The sequence below is a fragment of the Xiphias gladius genome, chromosome 5, assembly GCF_016859285.1.
Source record: "Xiphias gladius isolate SHS-SW01 ecotype Sanya breed wild chromosome 5, ASM1685928v1, whole genome shotgun sequence".
Classification (NCBI taxonomy): Eukaryota; Metazoa; Chordata; class Actinopteri; order Istiophoriformes; family Xiphiidae; genus Xiphias; species Xiphias gladius.
The window spans coordinates 22,505,788-22,529,065 of NC_053404.1; the positions used below are offsets into that span (position 1 = coordinate 22,505,788).

At 47.0% G+C, this 23,278-nt stretch overlaps 2 protein-coding genes and 1 long non-coding RNA gene across 22 annotated transcripts in view; 1 reads left to right on the plus strand and 2 right to left on the minus strand.

The window, feature by feature from the left end:
• LOC120789870 (NACHT, LRR and PYD domains-containing protein 12-like) overlaps positions 1-23,278 on the minus strand; it is a 1,168,582-nt gene that overhangs the window by 611,136 nt on the left and 534,168 nt on the right. The gene's annotated exons all lie outside the window — the stretch shown is intronic.
• On the minus strand, positions 3,561-7,940 carry LOC120789918. The gene is made up of 3 exons (XR_005707478.1): positions 7,832-7,940; positions 3,853-4,044; positions 3,561-3,718 (listed from the first exon to the last, which is right to left on the minus strand). It is a non-coding gene; the product is annotated as an uncharacterized LOC120789918 (long non-coding RNA).
• On the plus strand, positions 7,549-22,204 carry LOC120789898 (tomoregulin-1-like). Its single transcript, XM_040127099.1, has 10 exons — positions 7,549-8,559; positions 15,352-15,461; positions 15,610-15,739; positions 16,044-16,070; positions 16,222-16,312; positions 17,464-17,612; positions 19,961-20,008; positions 20,112-20,232; positions 20,760-20,921; positions 22,079-22,204. Exons 1-10 carry the CDS (start codon positions 8,433-8,435, stop codon positions 22,161-22,163), a joined length of 1,050 nt encoding a protein of 349 aa, XP_039983033.1. The 5' UTR covers positions 7,549-8,432; the 3' UTR covers positions 22,164-22,204.

Below are 23,278 nucleotides of genomic sequence, written 5' to 3' on the forward strand. Positions count from 1 at the left end.
AATACCTATATAAATATATAAGTTACTCTTCGAGCCTTTAATTGTTTCTATCTATTCACTGTCATTATTAACAGTCTTGTTTCCTTTCTACTGCTCCACCGTGATTTGCTGGCGAGCTGCTGCGTACGCTTCCTCTTACAGCTGTAAATACAGTCGTACTGAACCGAATAAATCACGACGAGGCCGATGAACAGGTGAACCTTGTCTTCACTTCCGTCAGGGGCCCCCCGGTGGCCACGGGGCCCCGGGCAGCCCCCCCCCAAGCTCACTTTTTCTCTTCGTGCGTCCACTCGTAACATCTTGACGTCTTCTCGGGCGACCCGGGTGAATAACTGTCTCTGGTGAGCTGCCGCGTCACGGATATTCACTGCCCGTGTCTGGTGAACGCCGTCTGGTTGAGGCCGTTCAGGTAAACGATGGTTCGGGTGCGGAAAAGATGCGGATCAGCGGTCGTCAACCAGCAGCTAAACACACTGACTCACGTTCTGTATTTTTCTCGAGTGCAGTTTTTAGGGACTGTACATTTTGTGCTCCGAAACAGAGGTCCTGCTTGGTCCAGAACCCGGACAGGTTCCGCTTCCTGTGATAGAAAGACCCAGAAAAAAATAGCGACCCCTCACGCCACAGAACGTTTGACATTGTTGATAAAACTGTTGCACGTACAAGATTTAAAAGGAGCTCAAAATGCTTCATAGCTGCCAATGTGTCAATAATAATACTGATAATGATACATTTAACGATGCGAAAGGGGCCATTCTGCATAATGAGTTCTTTTACTTTCGACGATTCAGGTACAAGAAACTTCTACTTGGCTTTCACTCGGAGGAAGTTGTTTTTTTAGTCCAGTATTTCTACTCTTACTAAAGTGGAGGATATAAACACTTCCTCCGCCACTGCAGCAGCTGCTCATCTCCGCTTTGTACGTCTCCATGGGTTTCAGGTATCTTCGCTCAAAAAGAGATGATCAAATGTTAGTATGTGTGTGTCTGTGATGTTTATTATTTCCTGACCCCTAAGAATTTTCCCACGACCCTCGAGTCAGGGTCTGGAACCACAGGTTGGAAAGCGGCGATGCGGTTTTAGGGACTTGAGGACAACCTTTAGTCTTCCGCCGAATCCAGTCAGGGACACAGAGCGCGTTGAAATGTTGCTGAAACCTGATCCTTCGTACCTGCCTCTGCTTCCCCTGAAATAAATGTCAGGAAGCAGCGAACAGAACCTGAAAACAAAAGCTCGAATCCCGTCTGCAGAAGCGACAATACCTCTGATGTCATACGCAAACAGAGGACAACCGCGATGGGACAAAGATGAAGACATCCACACCTGTTCAACCTGAAAGGACGATAAACATCGCGGCGTTCATGTTGAAGGGACCTCGCTGGGGCTTTGAGTTTTTTCTCTGACATTTTGGTTTGTCCTTTGTAGTTTCCTGTGTCTTTCGGTCTTTTTCTCTAAATTGACGTCGTAGGACAAAACAGGATCTTAAAACACACGTGCAGAGTTCGTCCTGAGACGTGCCCCTGGTTTCTGATTCGACATCATTCTTTACATTTGATGTATTTGTCTTTTCCAACTGGTCAGTTTGACCCATTTCAACTCTTTTCACGCTGATGGGGGCCACGAAGTTTTCCTGCATCCATAATTAATAACTCCTCTCTGCTTTGTGTGTGTTTTTTTTCTGTTGTTTACCTAAAATCCCTCCGTCTGCAGCCGCTCGCTTCTCGCCAACTAAGCACCCGTGGAGGCAGGAAAAAGCCCCTTAATGGACGTTTCCGCCTATTTGTCCTCAATGAAAACTGGCAGCGCGTCGCCGGGCAGAAACACCTCGGACGCGGCCCGTGGCTGACGTCAGGTGGAGCCGCTCACCTGATTCTGTTGACCTGAAAATCAGAGGAGCTCGGGATCATGAGATGGTGTCGAAGTGAACCTGAGGACTCGTTTAACAGATTAACGATTAGCAGATGAGTCGTGCCTGTGATAAAGAACAACACACACACACACACACACACACACAGTGAAGCAGTTTGAATTCTCAGATCTTGTCCTGATTATGTCCATTACTGGGACAGGTGCGATGTATCAACATGCCTTTTTCAACAAGTTTCAACTCTGTCTCTCTGGCAAACACACAAAAACACGCACAATCTGTGTTATCAGCGGAGGAAAATACCTGAACCGATGAGAAAACAGCAAACAGAGCGGGCAACGACGTCCCCACATCCAGGAAATTCACAGCTCACTGGAAACTTTCTTGAGAAAACCCTCTGTGCTAGCTTCCATCAGGTCTGATGTCAACCCGCTGACACCAGCCAGACGTGGTGGAGCAGTAAAACAGTCAGGAGGTCAGGTCAGGATCCGGGTTCACGTCACCTGCAGGATCTTGTCACCTTGAATTAAAGAGACAGGGGACGACTGACGACCGTCCGCTACCTGCCCAGCAGCAAACAGCAGACGGACCCAGTCAGAGACCAGCTGGTGGACACGGCGGAGCATTTAGCAGCTGAAGAGCCAGATGTTTCCCCTCAGGAGCTGGTGGAGACCAAAACCAGAGCTAAAAGAGAGGTAGTGCTGGACTTAGATCCATCAGCTGGACTCAGACACCAGATCCAGATGGAGGATCACGTTGCTCTGTAACAGCTGGATGTGGAAACAAGCAGCCGTTCAACACATCAGCTTAGGAGCTGGTGATATATCAGCGTCGTTCACGTGTTTCTGCTGAAGACAAGCGGACACCACAAGGCGACTGAAACACTTTGGTTAAATTCCCCTTCACTCAGAAACGTGCTTTTCCTCTCGTTTCTTGACTCTGATGTTTTTTTTCATTTATGTCCGGAAAGTTTCTCCGCGCTCACCTTAAATTAGAAAATAATGTGCGTGTGATATTAAAGACTTTTCATCTGTCCTGCAACACGTCTCAAGGTTCAGGAAAGACGGTGGTTTTGCTGAAATACTGAAAAAGGCCACAGGCCCGGTCTTGTTTTTTTTTTTTTTTTTTTTTTTCCACTAAAACCAGGGGCCTCCATATTTCCTGAGCTTGGATGTGTCTGAACAGAGTCATAAAAAATTGTGATCGAGCTTCGGCTGCCACGAGTTAACATGATACAGAAACAAATCAAATACGGCGACGGGGGAAAGTTTAGCAGGCACGTTTATGGTAAATACATGGTTGGTTATTGTTACCGCCTTCCTCCCCCCCCTTCCTCCGGTGCTTGCCTCCTCCTCCGTCCTCGCTCCGCTCTCAGTCGGTTGGATCGGGATCAAAGAAGACAAGGCTTTTTTCCCTTTGCGCTGCTTTGGGTGTCACCTGTGTTTGCAGGTGGAATCAGGTCAATCGACCGAGAGCTTTCAGTGGAAAGCAATGGAGTTGGGGTGTGTGTGTGTGTGTGTGTGTGTGTGTGTGTGTGGGGGTGGGTTCTGGAGAACAATAACAGTGGAACGATGGAAAGCAACAGGCTTTTATATCACAGTAAGAATTCTGTGCTGAATTTTATTGGAAAGAACAATGACAATGTCACCGGAAGCCTCCGCCCCTCATCACGGCGACGTCCGTCCCAACCCGTGCTCCGGGGAGAAGATGCTCCTAAACATGACGACCTGCTGCAGCCCGCCTCAGTCCACGGTCACCGACAGAAGAGTCATCTGTGGCCGGTTCATACGGCCCAAGAGCCTCGCGCTCACCAACATCAGCAGACTGAAACATGAGGTCCGTCGTCCTGTCCTAAAACAACTTATAGGTAAAATGCAGAAGAAAGCGCAGCAGGTCTGACGAACACGCAAGAATGTGAACAGACAATTCGCAAAAAATGAAGAATGAAGTCTCTAATCATACATTTATAATGAATGAATATTTACTTGGGTTTAGATGAAGTAACTGTCAAGGAAAAACCTCCATTTTTCCTGTGGCCGATGTCAAATGTTCATCGTCTTTCCGGGGAAACATCTTCGAATCAGGGAGCCATAGAATGAAGTGTTTCCCAGCCTTTCAGTCAGCAGGAGCAGAGTCCGTCTGCTGGTGTTCATCCGCCGGCTCGAGGAGAGTTTGACCTCGAAACGCAGGGGGAGGAGGAGGAGGAGGAGGAGGAGGAAGAGGAGGAGGAGGAGAGGGAGAGGGAGAGGGAATTGAGGAGGAGAGAGAGGAGGGCGAACTAATTAGCCCAGATGGCTTAGCAAAACCCCCGGATCTGAAGATGAGGATTAAATATAGTGTGTGTGTGTGTGTGTGTGTGTGTGTGTGAGAGCAATATGTCCTCAGGCTAAACATTGACCTCCCACTCAGAGAGAAGCTGCAGTTTGACCTGTAGATCACAAATAAAACCAACGAGTGTTTTTTTTATTTCTGTGTCGTTCAACGCTTCGGGCCTTCAGCGTGGCACTGAAGCGACGGCGACGGCGACCAGTGCTGGTACCGGTCGACGCAGCCGCTCTACGCGCCGCGTCTTCAAGGTGCCAACGTGTCTGAGAGACAACCGGTAGCGGCGCGAAGAGCCTCGGACGGAAAATCTTGAGAAAAAAAAAAAAAAAAAGTCCACCTGGGAGTTTCGACATCGAACTTCCCAGTGGAGGCGCGAAAAGCTCCGAGGAGCAGAGTCTGTGACCGGCCGGGACCAGCTCAGAGTGTCGGGTGACTCCTCCGAGGGTCCGAGTCCGAGTCCGGCAGCGAGAGCGTCGCCGTTTCCAAGAGAAACACACGCTCCCGCTCCTCGTGCACGAGGATGGAACCGGACACTTCCGAGGACCAAATGTCCGGAGGAAAGACGGAGAAACTCTGCCTCTGTCTGTGAATGTACAGCCACGTCCATCTCTTTTTAATCGACTGACCGATTGACTCTGATTTAACGTTGCAGTTTCGCGGATCGAGCAGCCGCCCACTGAGATCCGGAGCCGACCGCCGCGTGGATGGCTGGAGCGGTGAAAGGACGAGTCCCCCCCCGTGCTCATGCGGGCGGGCAGCGCCCCCTGCTGGCCGCAGTCACTTACTAGCAAACTCATGTTTCAGACTGTTTCAATGGGACCTTTTTATGATGAGTGTTGTGTTTGGTTGCAGTTCACTCACAAGGAAACACTTTATCACACACACACACACACACACACACACACACACACACACACACACACACACACACACACACTGCCTTTGATTTAATCTAATTAAAATTTTGGATTCAGCTTTTACTACTGTGTCTGGTTTTTGGGGGCTCACTGCCTTTTGAGGAGTTCATAGAATTGTGTTGCTCTGTTTTGAATCCTCGTGAAAAGTGGGAATTGGCAGAATTCGGTGGAGCATCGGTGGATTGACGTGGTTCTGTGGAATGAGAGGATGTTGTTCCAGGTGGAAATCTGACTGACTGCAGCCTTGTTAGGAAATGTGACCCCAGTAAAGTACAATGAAAGCTGACGTGGTGGCGTCCATCCTGCGTTTTCACCTCATCTTGCGTCCTCGAAACCAAGGAGGAGAGTTAAGTTCGCCCCTGAACTTCTCACGAGGCTTCGTTTCAACTCACTGTTCAAATGATCCAGTATTTCACTAAAAATCTAAGATCAGAGACTGAAACTCAGGATCAATGATCTGTTCATGTCAGAGAGAATCAGTCACAGGAGACAGGTCCCAGCACAATGAAGGACTTTAACTGTGATAGTGGAGCTACAGGAAGTACTTTAACTGTGATACTGGAATGACAGGAAGTACTTTTACTGCGATACTGGAATGACAGGAAGTACTTTTACTGTGATACTGGAATGACAGGAAGTACTTTTACTGCGCTACCGGAACAACAGGAAGTACTTTTACTGTGATACTGGAACTACAGAAAGTGATTTTACTGTGATACTGTGACTACCTGAAGTACTTTTACTGTGATACTGGAATGACAGGATGTACTTTTACTGCGATACTGGAACTACAGGAAGTCCTATTACTGTGATACTGTGACTACTTGAACTACATTTACTGTGATACTGGAACTACAGGAAGTCCTTTTACTGTGATACTGGAAATACAGGAAGTACTTTAACTGTGATACTGGAATGACAGGAAGTACTTTTACTGTGATACTGGAACTACAGGAAGTCCTTTTACTGTGATACTGGAATGACAGGAAGTACTTTTACTGTGATACTGGAATGATAGGAAGTACTTTTACTGTGATACTGGGACTACAGGAAGTCCTTTTACTGTGATACTGGAACTACAGGAAGTGCTTTTACTGTGATACTGTGACTACTTGAACTACATTTACTGTGATACTGGAACTACAGGAAGTCCTTTTACTGTGATACTGGAAATACAGGAAGTACTTTAACTGTGATACTGGAATGACAGGAAGTACTTTTACTGTGATACTGGAACTACAGGAAGTCCTTTTACTGTGATACTGGAATGACAGGAAGTACTTTTACTGTGATACTGGAATGATAGGAAGTACTTTTACTGTGATACTGGGACTACAGGAAGTACTTTTACTGTGATACTGGAACTACAGGAAGTGCTTTTACTGTGATACTGTGACTACTTGAAGTACTTTTACTGTGATACTGGAAATACAGGAAGTACTTTAACTGTGATACTGGAATGACAGGAAGTACTTTTACTGTGATACTGGAACTACAGGAAGTACTTTTACTGTGATACTGGAATGACAGGATGTACTTTTACTGCGATACTGGAACTACAGGAAGTGCTTTTACTGTGATACTGTGACTACTTGAAGTACTTTTACTGTGATACTGGAACTACAGGAAGTACTTTTACTGTGATACTGTGACTACTTGAAGTGCTTTTACTGTGATACTGTGACTACTTGAAGTACTTTTACTGTGATACTGTGACTACTTGAAGTGCTTTTACTGTGATACTGTGACTACTTGAAGTGCTTTTACTGTGATACTGGAACTACAGGAAGTTCTTTTACTGTGATACTGTGACTACTTGAAGTGCTTTTACTGTGATACTGTGACTACTTGAAGTACTTTTACTGTGATACTGGAACTACAGGAAGTGCTTTTACTGTGATACTGTGACTACTTGAAGTGCTTTTACTGTGATACTGGAACTACAGGAAGTGCTTTTACTGTGATACTGTGACTACTTGAAGTACTTTTACTGCGATACTGGAACTAGATGCAGCTGATAATACGCATGTTCTTTTACGTAACTAGGACTTTTTCTTGTAATGGAGTATTTCTACATTGCGGAACTGCTCCAGTGCTTTTACCCACGAAACGAATCTGTCCAACAGCGACATTCTGCCCCCTAGCGACGCAGTTCGCCGCCACCAATAATTAAGACGTAAAGCGGGTCCATCGGAGCGTCCGAATCTTCGCAGACAGGTGCGGACTGACGACGAAGTGAGGCTCAGACGTCCACGTCCCCCCTCGGGATGAGCTGGACCTACTCTCCCTCTAGCGCCGCCACCAGGCCAAAGCGTTCCCGACCGGACACCTGCGGAGCCGATGACGTTTCCGGGCTAATTGACGCGCGCGTGGACGTCGGCGGGTGTGCCGGGACTTTTGCGCGGTGCTGTGGCGGTTGCTCGGACCGGGTCGGCGGACCGTCACGCCGCCGCCGGAGGGCATTCAACCGGCGCAGCCTCCAGAGGGGGAGCATGCGGGGATATACGACTCTCTCTCCGTGGGAGTGGTCTCCTGCAGGTCACGTGGTCCAGGCCTTTGTTGATGTGAATCAGTGGAGAAAACACAGGAGGACAAGAAGAAGGAAAAAAAAAAAAAAAAGTCCAGGTCCCATAGACCCGCCGACCGCATCCGTGCACCCTCCCCGGCGCCCACTCGCCCCGCTTCGGCCCGGATGCTGCCGGGAGCCCCATCGCACTTTTACCTGGCTCTTTTTCTCCGCGGCTTTCCGCGGTTCTCCCCGCCGGTTTGAGTGCGAGGCAGCAGCGGGGGCTGGGGGATGGAGGCTCAGTCCGGGCTGTGAGCAGACTGGTTTTAGGGGGTGGCGGAGGTGTGGGGGGTCGGTGTGAGAAGCCCCGGGCCCTGCTTTGCTTTGTTATCCTGGGCTTCGTGTTGCAGCCCTCCTCCCGGCTTTCTCGTCGTTTTTGTTCCAGCCTATTTCTCCTCTGCTCCACCATGAAGCCTTTCTCCTGAGAGACGCTGCAAGGAGTTTTTGGAGAGGAGGGAAAACACATGGAGAAAATCGGGATTTGAGGCTCTTTTTGGCTGCAGGCTTTGACTGTGCGGTGTGTTTTTGTACCGAGGAACCTTTTGAAGGAGGACTTCAGAAAATCAGATTCATTTTATTTCTGTTTTTCTCTCTCTACCTTTCTTTTTATCCCCTTTCTGCTCATTTATCTCTGTACCCCTCTGAGTTCCTCCCTTCAAGCCTCCTTTGCCTCTCCACCTCCTTCTATCTCTGTCTGTCCCTCTAGTCTCTGCCTCTGTCCCTCCATCTGTCTCTCTCCCTCCTTCCATCCTCCATCATGGCTCCGGCGTGCCGGTCCTCCCGGTTCTGCTGCCTGCTGGTCCTGCTGGCTCTCCCCGCCGTCCGGAGCTCGTTCCCCCGCGGCGGCGCGGACTGCGGCCCCGGGAAGGCCGCCGACTGCCCAGGTGAGGACGCTCACACCTGCACGTGTCACAGTTGAAGCCGGGTGGGGGTTTTTCTGCGTTCGCGGCGGATTTGAGTTCAGGTGGGAGGTTTGAGGATGTGGAGGTCAGAGGTCACAGTCCTCTTCATTTATTCCCTGTCGTCTCTGTATTGAATGTTTCGGTGCAGCTGGTCACATGATCCAGCGGTTGTCATGGACCCATCTTTGTGTTTCTGTTGTCATGACGACAGCAGCAGGATAAAACAGAGACTCGGCGGTGACGGAGGCCGGCGGACGCCCTCTGCTACCCGAGGATCGCGGTGTGATCCCTGGGCTGCGGGATTCATTGATACCTGCCAGTCAATTGGCTGTTCTTGATCAGTGCGGGCGTCATGACAACAGAAACCCAAAATCTGTGCCCTGCGCTCAGAGGAAGCGAGGCGTCGGAGAGGACTGAGCAGGGGTTCGACCTGCCGAAGCGGCCATGTTGCTCGCTGAGGAGTGTGCGTCAGTCGGTTCAAGGCCTTCACACGTCAGCCTGTGTGTGTGTGTGTGTGTGTTTTGACCACTCCTCACTTTAACAAGGCTCTATTTTAAGGGTAATTACAGGGTGGAGGAACGGGGCGAGGTCAAATGACGGAGGACCCTGCGTGGTCGTCTTCAGCCTATACGTATATGTTCTCGTGGATACATCAAACCCGAACCACATGAGAGGTCTCCTATGCCTTTCCTATATTTTTCTTTTTTACCAGTAACTCCCACGTGCAGAGCCAGACCAGCGCTGCGCGTCCCCCCCCCTAACGAGTACTGTATCAAACCCTGATGCGTCTCGTTCCTCCGTGTCGTCCAGAAACGCATCCGCGAGCCGCACTGTTGCGCCGGGTGACAGGTTCCTGCATCAGGTCTTTTTTTTCCGGCGCCGGTCCCGGGTCTCCCTCTGGAGACGTGGGATGCGAGGCCTGTCGCGTCCTCGCCGTCCTGGACTCCCACCGGAGTTCGACCGTGAGACAGTTTGTGACTTCACAGCAAAGATTAGACCGTTCAGATCACGGCTCACGTGGAAAATTGACAAATATTTCATACTTTTATTTCAGTGTCTCTAATGTGAGGTTTGACTGTGTTTCTCTTTTTCATACAGTAACTAAGTACATTTACTCAAGTACAAATTTGAGGTACTTATACTTAACTCCGTGTTACTTTATACTCCTACTACATTTCGGAGGAAAATATCCTACTTTTTACTGCACTGTATTTATCTGGCAGCTTTAGCTACTTCACCGATTAAGATTCCACATAAAACAAAAGGGGAGTTTAAAACATGCGATGATTTGTGATGAGTTAAATTGACCAACACTTCATAAAAACCGGGGATGAAGTGATTCATCCACCAGCTGAGCGACGGAAAGATTGAAATTCTTGCGGCTTGTCGAACGCGAGGATTTGCTGCCTTTTCTTCGGCTTAAGTTACGGTCGAACCGAGCAAATGAAAGGTTCGGACTGTTGGTCGGACAAAACCAAAGAAATGGGAACGTGTCACTTGGGGCCTTGGATCATTCAGACGGCGTTTCTCACCCTTTTCTGAATTTTCACGAAACCAAACAATCAGTCAGTTAATTGAGAAAATAATCAGCAGATGATGGCAAAGTGAAAATGCTCATTAGTTGCAGTTCAGGATAACATAGTTGAGTGTTTTTGCTTTTGATAGGATTTTGTTGCTCATACTTACACTACAGGCCTTTTCCTTGCACAGGAGTGTGTTTCCCCCACCTCCTCTTTTCTGTCATTGTGAACCGAATATCTTGGGGTTTGGACATTTGAAGACCTCAACATCAACTCTGAGGGACTGCGATGAGCGCGTGAGCGTTTTTTTTTTTTTTTTCTCCACAATTCTGTGGCGTTTCACAGACCAAACATTTAATCAGACGATAGGGAAGATAATCGGCCGATCGACTGATAATGAAAATCGTTGTTAGCTGCAGCCCCAAAGTGGTTACGTGCCAACAACAAGCTGCAGCCAACGATTCATGAATCACAGAGTCCCAAATTCAGCTGCTTTAAATTACTTCATTTCTCAGTCCGGAAAAAAAAAAAAAACAATTTCCTTTTCAAAACGAGAAGAAAAACTCTAGAGCCCTCAGTTCAAAATGCGTCCACTTTTCCAAACACAAACGAGCTCTTGATCATGTTTAGCTTCGGGCCAAAAGAGGAAGAAAAGGATCTGTGGATTAATCCGCCGCTGAAAATAGTCCCCGTCAAACGTCACTATTTCCCCCTGTCTGTTTGATTCAACACTGAACGGTGAGCAGCTGTTTAACCAAACTAATGAGACTTTTTCTTTTTTTTTCTAAATGAAACTGCATTTTTGTGAGGTCTGTTTAAAGGTTTACATCTTCAGTAGGGGCCAGCGGGCTCAGAGCTGAGAGCCCCGGACAGAGGACGGACGTCCGAAAGTGTTGGACTAACACGCTGTTGGTTTGAGTCCAAACCTGAGGTTTACTGCCGACAAGGAAACATGGAAGAGCATCCAGACGTTTATTGCCTCTTTCACCGGCTGCGTTTATACGGAGCCTCTTGCTTCTCTGATCTAAATGTAGACACGCAGAACTAAAAGAGCTCCTGCAAACAGCGATCGGAAAAGCGTGGCTCGTCTCGGTCTGTTTTGAAAATGTGGCTTCAAGCTCCTTCTTTGAGGATCTGAAGGATGAAATCTCTGTGATTTCTATTTTCAGAGTCGCCGAACTCTCTCTGAACACGCTCGCCCACTTCGGCTCGGTCACAGATGTCCTCGCCGCTCCGTCTCCGGTTTGTCATTTGCGAGCTCGCGACTGGCTCGGTTGCGGGACACCGGAGACGGGAAAGTGCCTAAATGGGAACAGCTGAGCAGCGAGTGCGAGCGTAGGCGACGACAGCGGGCGAGGCGTTTAAGCAGCCGGGACTCAGGGGACCGCCACGCCGATCCACGGCTTTGTTTTCAGACGTAGCTGGTCGAGTGTGGATGTAGTCGGTTTTGTGAATGGAGCATCTTTCCTTTTGGAGCCGCCTTCAACGGCTGGTGATGTTGGTTTCAGGGAGACAAACGCGAGTTTCTGCTTCCGCTCAGCAAATCCAGTAGTTGTATGTTCTGCTCGGGTTGTAGCCTCAGAAAACTTAAATCTAATCAGTTCACTCCATCTGCTGGATCGGATCGATCGGATCCATCACGTTTGGAAGGAAAAAGTTTGGCTCACGTACACCATATGACCACAAGTATGTGGACACCCTGGCTCTGTTTTTCCTGGTTTTGGGCTTCTTGGTGTCAATGAAGGAAAAATCAGTGACACTTCAATTTACGGGTCCAGACTTTCCAAATAATTTCCTAGAGGTTTTCGCGGAAAGTACCGTATAGTTTGACTTTAACTACAGGGAGAATAAAAGCGTTGGCTCTCACGCAAGAAGGTCTTCGTGTTCTTATCCTAAACCTTTCCTGCTTTTTCTGTTAGATTCGTTTGTACCCGTCTTCCAAGTCGGATTCGCCAAACTCCCGTAACTGCACAAACCGGTCAGAAATCACTGGTTTTCGATGGGCACGTGTTCGACTTTATTATTAGCATTAGCAATTGACACTCCTATAGTCACCATATAATTCAAGGCTCCCGGTTCTGCTCTGTTTGTGGGGAAAGTTTAATCCACAATAATGTTGAAAAGAGATTAAAAAAACTTTCTTATACATAAATTTAGCCGTGCCCATAAAATCTGGAAAAAAAAACAAAAAACCTCTTATTAAATTGGCAGCTATAATGATGATGAACAGAATAATAATTTTGTATTAAGTTTCTTTGTTATATATTTCACATTTTATCATAAGTTAATACCGAATACTTTTGGCCGTGTATTGTAACTGGACTCGGTGCCGCTCTTGATGTTGGAGGCAGTCGGGAAGAGAACGAAGGATGAGGATGGAGGGGAAAGAGAAAGCCAAGGGGAGAGATAATGAAGTCATTAGAGCATGAGGGGGCGATGCAGTGGGAGAGAGAGAAGGTTGGTCAGTCTTCGCCTCGCTGATCATCAGAGGATGGAGACGCGCTTCCACTTCAGCTGGAGGCTGACCTGCTTCGCTCACTGCCCCTCGTCACCGGCTGGCCTCGGATCAGTGGTGGTGAAGATCACCTCCTTCTCCACCGCGCCGCCGCTGATAAAACACTGAAGGGAGCAGTTCAACGTTTGGGGGAATACCCTCATTCTCTTTCAGTCTGAGACGGGACATGTTCAGACGGACATCGGTCTCATGTCTGCGACGTGGTTAGCTTAGCTTAGCGTAAAGACTGGAGCAGCTAGCCTGGCTCTGTCCAGAGTTTAACAACACACCTCCCAACACCTGTGCAGCTCGCTGATGGGCGCGTTGGGCGTCGTTAGTTTCATCCAAACGGAAACGTAAAATCACAGTGACGTGCCGGAGCTACTTCCTGTCAGCGTATCCAACCGCCCAGTGCTTCTGTACGCGTTGAACTGCTCCTTTAACGTCCACACGGTAGCGTTTTGACACCAGGTGCGGCTGTGCTTTCCACACTCGTCAGTTCTGCTCCGGTCCGTCTGACTCCGAGAGGATTTGTCCCCACAGAGCCTCCACGACAGGGTCCCTGCAGACCTGTCAGACTCTGTAAACAAGCCGTAATTAGCTCCTGCTGCAACCAATGGCTGTCAGATGAGAAGTTAGTAACCATAGCAACCGGACATTATTGAAAAGCGCCGCCCGGCGTGACAGGCGGAGGTGTGTGCGCTCGCAGGTTGTGGAAGCTTCGGGGAGGTGTTGAAAACTCTCCAGAGGAAGCTGAGGATCTGCAGACAGGACGTGAGCCGACGGGTTTTACCAGCACTGACCCAGTTCGAACCTGGAAGAGGCTGAAAGTCTCTCAGGACTGTCTGATCCGCTGATGGAGGATGTTTTACTTCGGCCTAAAGACTATACCGCGGCTTTATCATTTGCTATTGCTGACCTTGTAAACCTCACATTCCTGCTGGCCATTTTCCAAATCCTCCATCTCACCGACTGATTTCCTTCCTTCTGGACAGACAATGGTCCCAGTCCGTTACTGTGAAAATCACGGTTCATCTCGCTCCGCGTTTAGTCAGGCGCTCGCCGTGTCGGAGGTCTTGTTACTGTGGGGTGGTGATGCGGCTGAGAGCGAAAGGTTGAACCCTACATATGGGTGCATTTAAAAAAAAACAAAAAAAAGCGCTGACACGTGATACTGGATGTCGTCTAAAAAAGACAAAGTCAGAAGCCGAAACGAAGCAAAGCGCGTCACATGGTCCAAGATTTTCAGCAGCTACGGCTTAAATCCTGTACATGAGAAGTACATCTATCAACTGCCTCTTCAGTTCTTGTTTAGTCCACTAAATGTAAAACAGTAGCACAGAGTGTCCATACTTGTTTGAGTCCACAATGATTCTTCAGCAAGGCGGCGCAGCTGAAATTCTCAGCTCTTCTTCTGTGGTGGTTTAACCTGCTGTTCATCAGCTCATGTGACTAGCGATTCCCAACCTTTTATGGCCGCTGACCCCATAGGATTAAACAAGGTCAACTTGTGACCTTTCATCACAGGTTTTAGGCCTCAGCCTCAGTGCAACCAAAAAAAAACACAAAACAAAACAAAACTCGAGGGGGATGAAGAACAACTTTAACGTTTCACCTTGTGGCCGTTGTCACGAAACACATTACAAGGAACATTGAAACGAAATGAGCGTGAAGCGAGAAATCCAGGAGCCAGTCTGTCGATTGTGAAGGCTGAGGTCGCTCGAGCGGTGATGTGAGGACTCGGACTAAACACAACAACAGACATTGATTCTGCAGACAGAGGCTCACAGAGAGGATCCTGGGAACACAGCGTTTCTGTTATTTTGTCCACCCCTGCTGCGGGCTCTCGGCGTGTGTGTGTGTGTGTGTGTGTCAGGTTGTTCTGGCTGCCTCGGCACACTGAGGTATTCATTAATTACAGGGGAGGCGGGGGTCACGACCCCTGTAATTACCGGCTCTAAATGGCTAGCATGCGGGGGCGCCGACCAATCGGCTGCCATCATTAAATTACTACCCTGGATAATAGTCTGTGTGTGTGTGTGTGTGTGTGTGTCAGCAGATCTCCATTGTAGTGTTTGTGTGGTTGTTTGTTTTTTTTGTGGTCTGTCTGTTAACCCCACTGGTGCTGGTCCAGACTGAGACATCTCCACATCTGCTGGTCGTTCATGATCCCCAGAGAACTTTGGTGATCCAGACTCAGAAGGATTCTGGATTTGGTTCATGACAAAATACCTCTAACCGTAATGACTTCATTTCCATCGGGCTCAGCTTTGAGCATGTTAAAGTCCTTAATGACCCTGTCACGTAAACACTCGGATTCTTTTCTAACACATTATAATGCGCTTGTAAGCAGTGTTTCGACGTATTTGCGCACAGCTTCACCCTCTGCCACGCAGGAAGCGCTGTGTTGTCGTGGAGGCGGTGAGTTAGCCTTCGTCTTCACCTTGAGCCCCGTGTTTTTAGCCTCTGTTTGTTCACATTTTGGTGAGTCTGCACCATTAGAAGCTGCTGAATCAGCCGTGACCAGCTCCTGTTCTCAGCGTAGCCGTGGACGTTCAGACGACTGTCACTGAATCACTGTGACACTGAGGGAAACTTAAAAACAGGAAGATTCTGAATGAAGTTCTGCAGCTATGAGGAGGTTCTTTTTGCTGTGCTTTCTAAGCATTTCTAACTGTGAGAAGGCGTAAGGTTTTTAGATTTAAATTGCGTCGGTCCCAAGCTGAGGGCGGCTTCCTTCTGTCTCCTCATGTAATCCAGACCTGTCCGAGAAGAAGAGCGACCTGCGCGTGTGCGACGCCGGGACGTGTCGCTTCGGAGGAACCTGCCGCGAGAACGGAGCCGACATCAAGTGTGTCTGTCAGTTCCACGTGAGTCTCTCTCTCTCTCACACACACACACACTTGCAGTTTTGTTACAGCACAGCATGAAAGTGTCGCTTCATAAGGTCGAAGGGTTGTTGTTGCCAAGGCGAACCAAGCTTGGTTGTGTGTGTGTGTGTGTGTGTGTGTGTTGCAGTGCCATAAGAAGTACGTCCCCGTGTGCGGGTCAAATGGAGACACGTACCAGAACGAGTGTTTCCTGAGGAGAGCCGCCTGCAAGAAGCAGAGAGCCATCACCATCGTGTCAGAGGGACCCTGTTACCACGGTAACACACACACACACACACACACACACACACACACACACACACGGCTGCATCCGTACCCGGAACGCTGTACACTCAGCGTCCGGTTTATCAGGCACTGCCAGCTAGAACCAGGTCAGTCTGCCTGTTGGATCAGACAGAAACTCTGTTAGAGACGTGTTTGCATCTGAAACTGCTGCGGACTGAAGATGGTTCAGGTCCATTTCCTGAAACCACTATGTGCTGGTAGAGGACCCTTTCCTGTCAACCGGTAACTTCACAACGTCTCTCTGTCTTTGTCTCTCTCTGTGTCTGTCTCTGGCAGACGGTGGTTCAGGATCAGGGGACGGAGGTAAACATCTTCATATTTTCTGATTCTGCTATTGGTAGCTTATTGTAATGCAGCGTTTTGAAAACTGCTACTTACTCTAATGATGATGATGATGATGATGATGGTAACAGATGTTGAAGACCAGTTGTAGTGAGGTTTTGTGTCTCTGCAGATGATGAGGGGTCTGGTCGCGGTAAAAAGGCCTCGAAATGTGGAAACTGCAAGTTTGGAGCCGAGTGTGACGAAGACTCTGAGGACATGCTGTTAGTACACACACACACACACACACACACACTTATATCTTTGTGTGGACACTCAACGCATATTGCATTCCCTCTCCTCCTCCCCTTCTTCTTTCCTCCATTCCTCCTTCTCTTCTCCCCCCTTTAACCCCGGCATCATCCTCCTCTCCTCTTCCCCCTCCTCTTTTCCTAACCTCCTCTTCCTCTCCACATATCGCCTCTATTCTCATCTTCCTCTTTTCCTCTCCTCATCTCTTGTAATATCCACTCCTCCTTTTCCCGTCATTTTCTCTTTGATCCCTCTGTTCTTCCAGCCTCTTCTTGTTTCTTTTCCCTCCTCCCTCCTTTCTTTTGCCTCCTTCACGTCTCCTCCTCTTTACATCATTCCTCTCCTTGGTTTCTTTTCCTTTTCCTCTACTCTTCTCCTCCTTTTTCTTCCTCTGTTACCCTCTCCTTTCCTTTTTCCTCCACACACTCCTCCTCCATCTCTCCCCCTCCCCTTCTTCTATTCCTCCTTGTATTCTTCTACTTTTCTCTTTCTTCCCTCCTTTCCTTTCCTCCTCGTCTTGACTCCTTTACCCTTTGCCTTTCACTTTGTTGCCCCCCCCTCCCCGTTTCTTACCATCCTAACCCTAACCTAAGCCTGATTCTAACCTGAACTCTGAAACCAAATGTCCTCACTTTCCCTTAATGTCCTCACTCTGTAAAGTGTATATATAACTCAAACCTCACAAAGATAGAAGCACAAGTATACACACACACACACACACACACACACACACACACACACACACACATCAGTGTTTTAGGATTAATCCACATTAGTCTGGATGTGGTTTCAGTTTGTGTGTAATGATATGATGATATATCTTATTTTCTTAAAGTAACCAAAAAACCCTGTTTCATAAATAAGACCGGCTTACTTCAGTAAATAAGTCTGGCGTAGGTTGCCATGGAAACGCATCCCACCAGACTCGCCTGGTCAGGCTCAAACAGTGTGACAGTCCACCAGTCACGTGGAAACACGGTGTTTACGTATCTCGAACGCACGTCAGAGTCAGACCTTTCAGAATAAAAGCCTAATCCACGGAGGATTTCCCAGGACTGGGTGAGGATTAGAACGAGCCGCTGCTACACAAATAAGTGTGTGTTTTGTGATGGTGTGTGTCCAGCTGCATGTGCAACATCGTGTGTAACGGCCACAACGACAACCCGGTGTGCGGCAGCGACGGCGTCACCTACGACACGCCGTGCCACGTCCGAGAGGCGTCCTGCCTCAAACAGCTCAAGATCGACATGAAGCACGTGGGACGTTGCCAAGGTAACGAGAGAAAAGAAAACACGACAGCACATCGCGCAGGAAACAAAAAAAAAAAAAAAGGAAAAGGCTCTCTGTGCTGAAGTGACCCGAATAAGTCACGTCAGCTTCTAGTTGGGAAAAAAAAAGGAAGGAAAAGATGAGACGTGAGTCAGGGTTAAAGGAAAAAAGAGAGGAGTTGAAGAGGAGAGAAAAAGAAATGGCAAGAAATAGAGGGGGGGGGCAAGTGAGAGGCAAAGGGGAAAGGAGTCACGACGAGGAGGAAAGGAAAGGAGGGAAGAAAGAAAAGTAGAAGAATACAAGGAGGAATAGAAGAAGGGGAGGAGGAGAGATGGAGGAGTGTGTGGAGGAAAAAGGAAAGGAGAGGGGAACAGAGGAAGAAAAAGGAGGAGAAGAGTAGAGGAAAAGGAAAAGAAACCAAGGAGAGGAATGATGTAAAGAGGAGGAGACGTGAAGGAGGCAAAAGAAAGGAGGGAGGAGGGAAAAGAAACAAGAAGAGGCTGGAAGAACAGAGGGATCAAAGAGAAAATGACGGGAAAAGGAGGAGTGGATATTACAAGAGATGAGGAGAGGAAAAGAGGAAGATGAGAATAGAGGCGATATGTGGAGAGGAAGAGGAGGTTAGGAAAAGAGGAGGGGGAAGAGGAGAGGAGGATGATGCCGGGGTTAAAGGGGGGAGGAGAGAAGGAGGAATGGAGGAGGGGAGGGGAAAGAGGGGGAGTGTTTCTCAGCTCATCTATGTTGAATGATGACCTGACCCCAATCTGAAAACACACACACACACACACACTGAGGATTACCACCAACTGGTCACATGTGAACACCACGACCTCCTGCTCTTCATCTTTTATCATCCCTCTTCCTCCTCTTCTTCACTGAGTGTGTTTCCCTCCTCCCGTCTTTCTTCACAAAAAAGCCCTGGAAGCCGATTGGTCGCTGTGTCTGAGGTGGAGCAGCAGCGGCGGATGAGCCAGACTGAGCGTCCCGCCGCCGCCGCCGCTGTCACCTGATCCATTTAAATAAGAACTGAGCCGTTTCTTCTTCTTCTTCCCTCTTCGCCTCCAGTAACGTCACAGCTGTCAAAAGTACTGAAATATGATTAGTTTAGAATGTTTCCGTTGAATTTAGTTTCTGACGAGGGTTTGACTCCGGCAGCGGCACCAATAGAAACAACCGCCACACACTTTCCTTTTCTCAATCCGACCGTCCAGATGTAGAAGATTCGACAAACTCACCGGAAATCGTCACTAGTCCCAGTTTTTCTACTTACAGTTTCTTTAATGGAAAATTAAACTTATTCATTTTACTTTGGACATTTTTCGTCCCCTTTGACTTTTCTTCTTTTTCATTCTTCTTCTGTCTTTTCTTTAAGAACAATTGCGTGTGTGTGTGTGTGTGTGTGTGTGTGTGTGTGTGTGTGTGTGTGTGTGTGTGTGTGTGTGTGTGTGTGTGTGTGCTGAAGAGAGCGAGAGAGGGAAGAGCAAAACATCTCTCCACCATCGTTAGTGGGACGTTTCTGCTTCGCCCCGAGGCAACAACAATCTCTGTATGTGCAGTAGCTGACCTGTTTAACCCTCCCTCTCTCTCTTCACGGGTCGATCCCATCACATTGTGTGTGTGTGTGTGTGTGTGTGTGTGTGTGTGTGTGTGTGTGTGTGAATCAGAGGACCGACCACGCACCCACGGCTAGATCCTGCATGTAGAGTGGACATTTCGTCCTGAGGGCGGCGGGTGGTTCATCCTCCGGGGAGCAGGAATTGGGGTCAGGTTATCTAACCACAGTTTTACCAGCGCCCGTCGAGGGGTCTCGCTCTGGACCGAACGTGTTGAACGGACCCGCGGGCTGACACCGTCGTCGCTAGACCCCTCGACGTTTGGCTCATAAAAGTCTCATTTTCTCACAATCGGCACATTTCGACGTCTTTTAATAGGAACAAACTTTTCTCCATCATTTATTACAAGAGTGTACGAGTCACATTTTCCAGTTGCAGATGTTTCTACAATACTTGTATGGATGAGAACTCCAACTCAAAATGACAATACAGTAAAACACAGCTGGACTAAAACATGTAGAAGAAAAACAGACATCAATAATGTCCCTTACAGCTGCTTGTAGCTAAATAGGAGGTTAAAGTCTCGATGTTTCCAAATTGCATTTGAAAGGAAGAGAGAACAAAAATCCACATGAAAAACCAGAAAAAGCAAACGGTTTTGGTTAAACTTTAAATTGAGGCGGATCATTCAACAGCGGCAGCACAGACGCCGCGACTCCACCGGGAAGAAGAAGAAGAAAAGAGAGAATTGAGAGAGCTGCTTCTGTGTCACATCTTCTTCTTCCTCTGTGGTTTCAGACAAGAGCAGGAAGGAGGACGGCACCAAGACCAAACCAGACATCTATGGTGAGACCACACTGCAGTTCACCTCTAGTTTTACAGTGTCTTTCTGTGACAGCCAATCACGAACCAGGGTTGTTGTTTGTTTTTTTTCTCCCCCCCCCCCCAGCTGTGTCCAAGCCTGGTGAGGGGGAGGGGTTCCTGGACAGTTCCACCCCCTGTCCTGAAGACTATGCCCAGTTCTGTGAACACGGCCAGTGTGAGATGAGACACAACCTGCCCACCTGCAGGTAACACCTGTGTGTGTGTGTGTGTGTGTGTGTGTGTGTGTGTGTGTGTGTGTGTGTGTGTGTGTGTGTGTGTGTGTGTGTGTGTGTGTGTGTCCCAGTACACTTGCACTAGTGGTATTGAGATCACCAGTCCGGCCCCTGCTGGTAATGAGGGTAAAACGGGTTTTAGGACCAACAGACACGAACCTTTATTCTTCAGAGATTCGACAGAACCCTCAGATGTTTATCATGTAGCATTAACAGCCTGGTCTCCTTGACGGGACTCGGAAGAATACAGAAATATTACAGGTCAAATAAGTTTAACAAGGATTGGAGGAAGTGTTATCAGACGGAAAACGTCTCTAGACCATGTTTTTAACCGTAACGCTCTATGGTCGGAGCCGGGTGGCGCCATGCACCGGATTTTCCATGACTGACCTCCACGTGCTTCACGCAAGCGGGAATTGCTCTGATGTAATGTGGATCGGTCACATCGCGGCTTGTATAATCCTGGTGTGTGTGTGTGTGCGCGTGCGTGCGCGCTTCAGGTGCGAGGCAGCGTACGGGGGTCCTCAGTGCGATCAGGTGCTGGACTTCAACATCCTGTACGTGGTGCCCAGCGGCCAGAAGCTGCACTACGTCCTCATCGCCGCCATCATCGGAGCCGTCCAGATCGCCGTCATCGTAGCCGTGGTCATGTGCTTCACCAGGTACCCGCACCACTAACCGAGTTTTGTTTAGCTCGTCTTTATTCAGACGCTCTACTACGTGGTCAGAGAACATTAAACATCAGTGCATCAACATAGACTCAGTAAACAACAAGGACTTTTTTAACTTACTCTACTATGACCTACATTGAGCTTTTTTTAATCACGTGTTAAGACATTTTAATGACTTCCTTTACTGACTTTTTTAATTTTTTAACTTACTATGACTTATTATACTATGACATTTTTAGCTGACTATATAGGTTGATATTTGTGGACTCATGCTGACATTTTTTAGTTAACTTTACTACGACATTTTATTATGATCTACTACATTTTGAGCTTTTATTAATCACTTATTACACTATGACCTTTTAACTTATGACATTTTAATGCCTTACTATTCTGACATTTTGAAACTTACTGCACTATATTTTTATCACTTACTATTCTGACATTTATTTTTATACTTACTATGACTTACTATAATATAGCATTTTATTTTTTCAACTTTGATATTTGTGTTACTTTACCATGACATTTTTTAGCTTATTATACTATGACGTTTTTTTATGACTTACTATCCTATGACATTTTAGCTTATTTTATTATGACCTACTACATTTTGAGCTTTTTTTAATCACTTATTACACTATGACCTTCTCATGAGTTCCTATACTGACATTTTGCAACTTACTACACTATATTTTTATGACTTATTACAGACATTTCTTTTTTTTACTTAAGACTTTTTACTTGCTTACTATATTCTGACCTTTTCTTGAGTTACTATGACATTTTTAAACTTACTATATTCTGAAATTCTTTTGTTACTTTACCATGACATTTTTTTTACCTTACTACATTATCATTTTTTTTAAACTTACTATGCTGTGACATTTTTTATGACTTGTTACACTGACTTTTTTGATTTACTATATTTGAGACGAGGAAAAGTTGTACCGTGAGTTCACATTTTTTTTAAAGTCAAAATTCTGTTTCTAACTGCGTAACTTTTGCACACAAAACGTATTTTCTTGTCTCGGTAGTGTAACATACTGGAGTTAGGCTTCCCATGTGTAACTATGTTGTCAATCACCCCGTCACCGGGTGTCTGCTGCTGCATGTTGTTGACGTGCACTTCCCGTCGTGTCCTGCAGGAGGTGCAACAAGTCGACACGCGGACGGAGACAGAAGCAGCACCTCGGTCACTTCCCGTCAGGAACGTCCTCCAGGATGATGTAGCTGCTCATGTTTCTGTGAAATACAAAAAAAAAAAAAAAAAATCAAATTTTTCGTACCACACAAACAGACTGCATTTTTGATATTTCAACTTTTTGGTGCCTCTTTTATTCTTTTCTTTAAATAATTCTACCTTTCTTAAGGGGCCTTATTTTAAAGATTATCCTCCGTGTTTGATTTCCTGTTCTGTCTGCACAGTTTTGTCTCTTCGCTGTCTACAGATGACTTTCTGTTTTTCCATCCGTCGGAGCAGCGACGCACAGTTTGGTTTGTGTTTGTCGTGGTGCTGCCGTCCTCTCAGACTCGGAAACGCTGTGGATCCTCCGAGAGGAAATATTATTGATGTGATTGTATCTTCACTCTGGACCGTCCACATACTAACTGGAAAAGTGTTTTTGTTTTTTTTTTTAGTTTTCACCCTGTGAGACGCAGACTGACACTGTTTCTGTGCTTTTGTTTAGATTTATTTTGAAGGAAGACTAGAAAATATTTTTAACCTTGTTTACGTGGCATGTACATTAGGATTATGGAAATAATAGCTACTGAATACCCAATTCTGACATTTAACCACTGCAGAACACTTAATGTTGATATTTAAATACCACAGAATGTGTGTGGTGTGAATTTGTTTCTTGGAAATTTACTTTTTTAGAATATATTCTGGGCTTAGGTTTCTTCCTCTTGTATTTTAGGGAAATCAGATGCAAAGTTGAAATCATCAGAATTTGAGAAACTGAATTTAAGCAACTTGATTTTATTATTTTTTTTCTAGGATTTCATTTTCTAAAATTTTACATCTTGAAGTTAGAGGAGTTAAAGTCACAAATTCAGATGGTTTTACTGTATGTCAATGCGATATAATCAGTGGTGTTTAAATTTCAAGAGCGGGTATTTTGTAGTGATTCAAAATGAGGTATTCAGGTACTGATGAGATTACTATTATTGTTTTAGCTTCTATAGTTAGGATACGGATCTGGTAGCTTTCTTACAAGACTCTGTGCCCACGTGGTCTTCAGCATATGGACGGTGTGGACAGTTAAAGGTCACTGCGCTCCAGACAGTCTGTAGATGTCTGCTAGCCATCGCTTTAGTTTTGATACCTGGTTTTGTTTCATGCT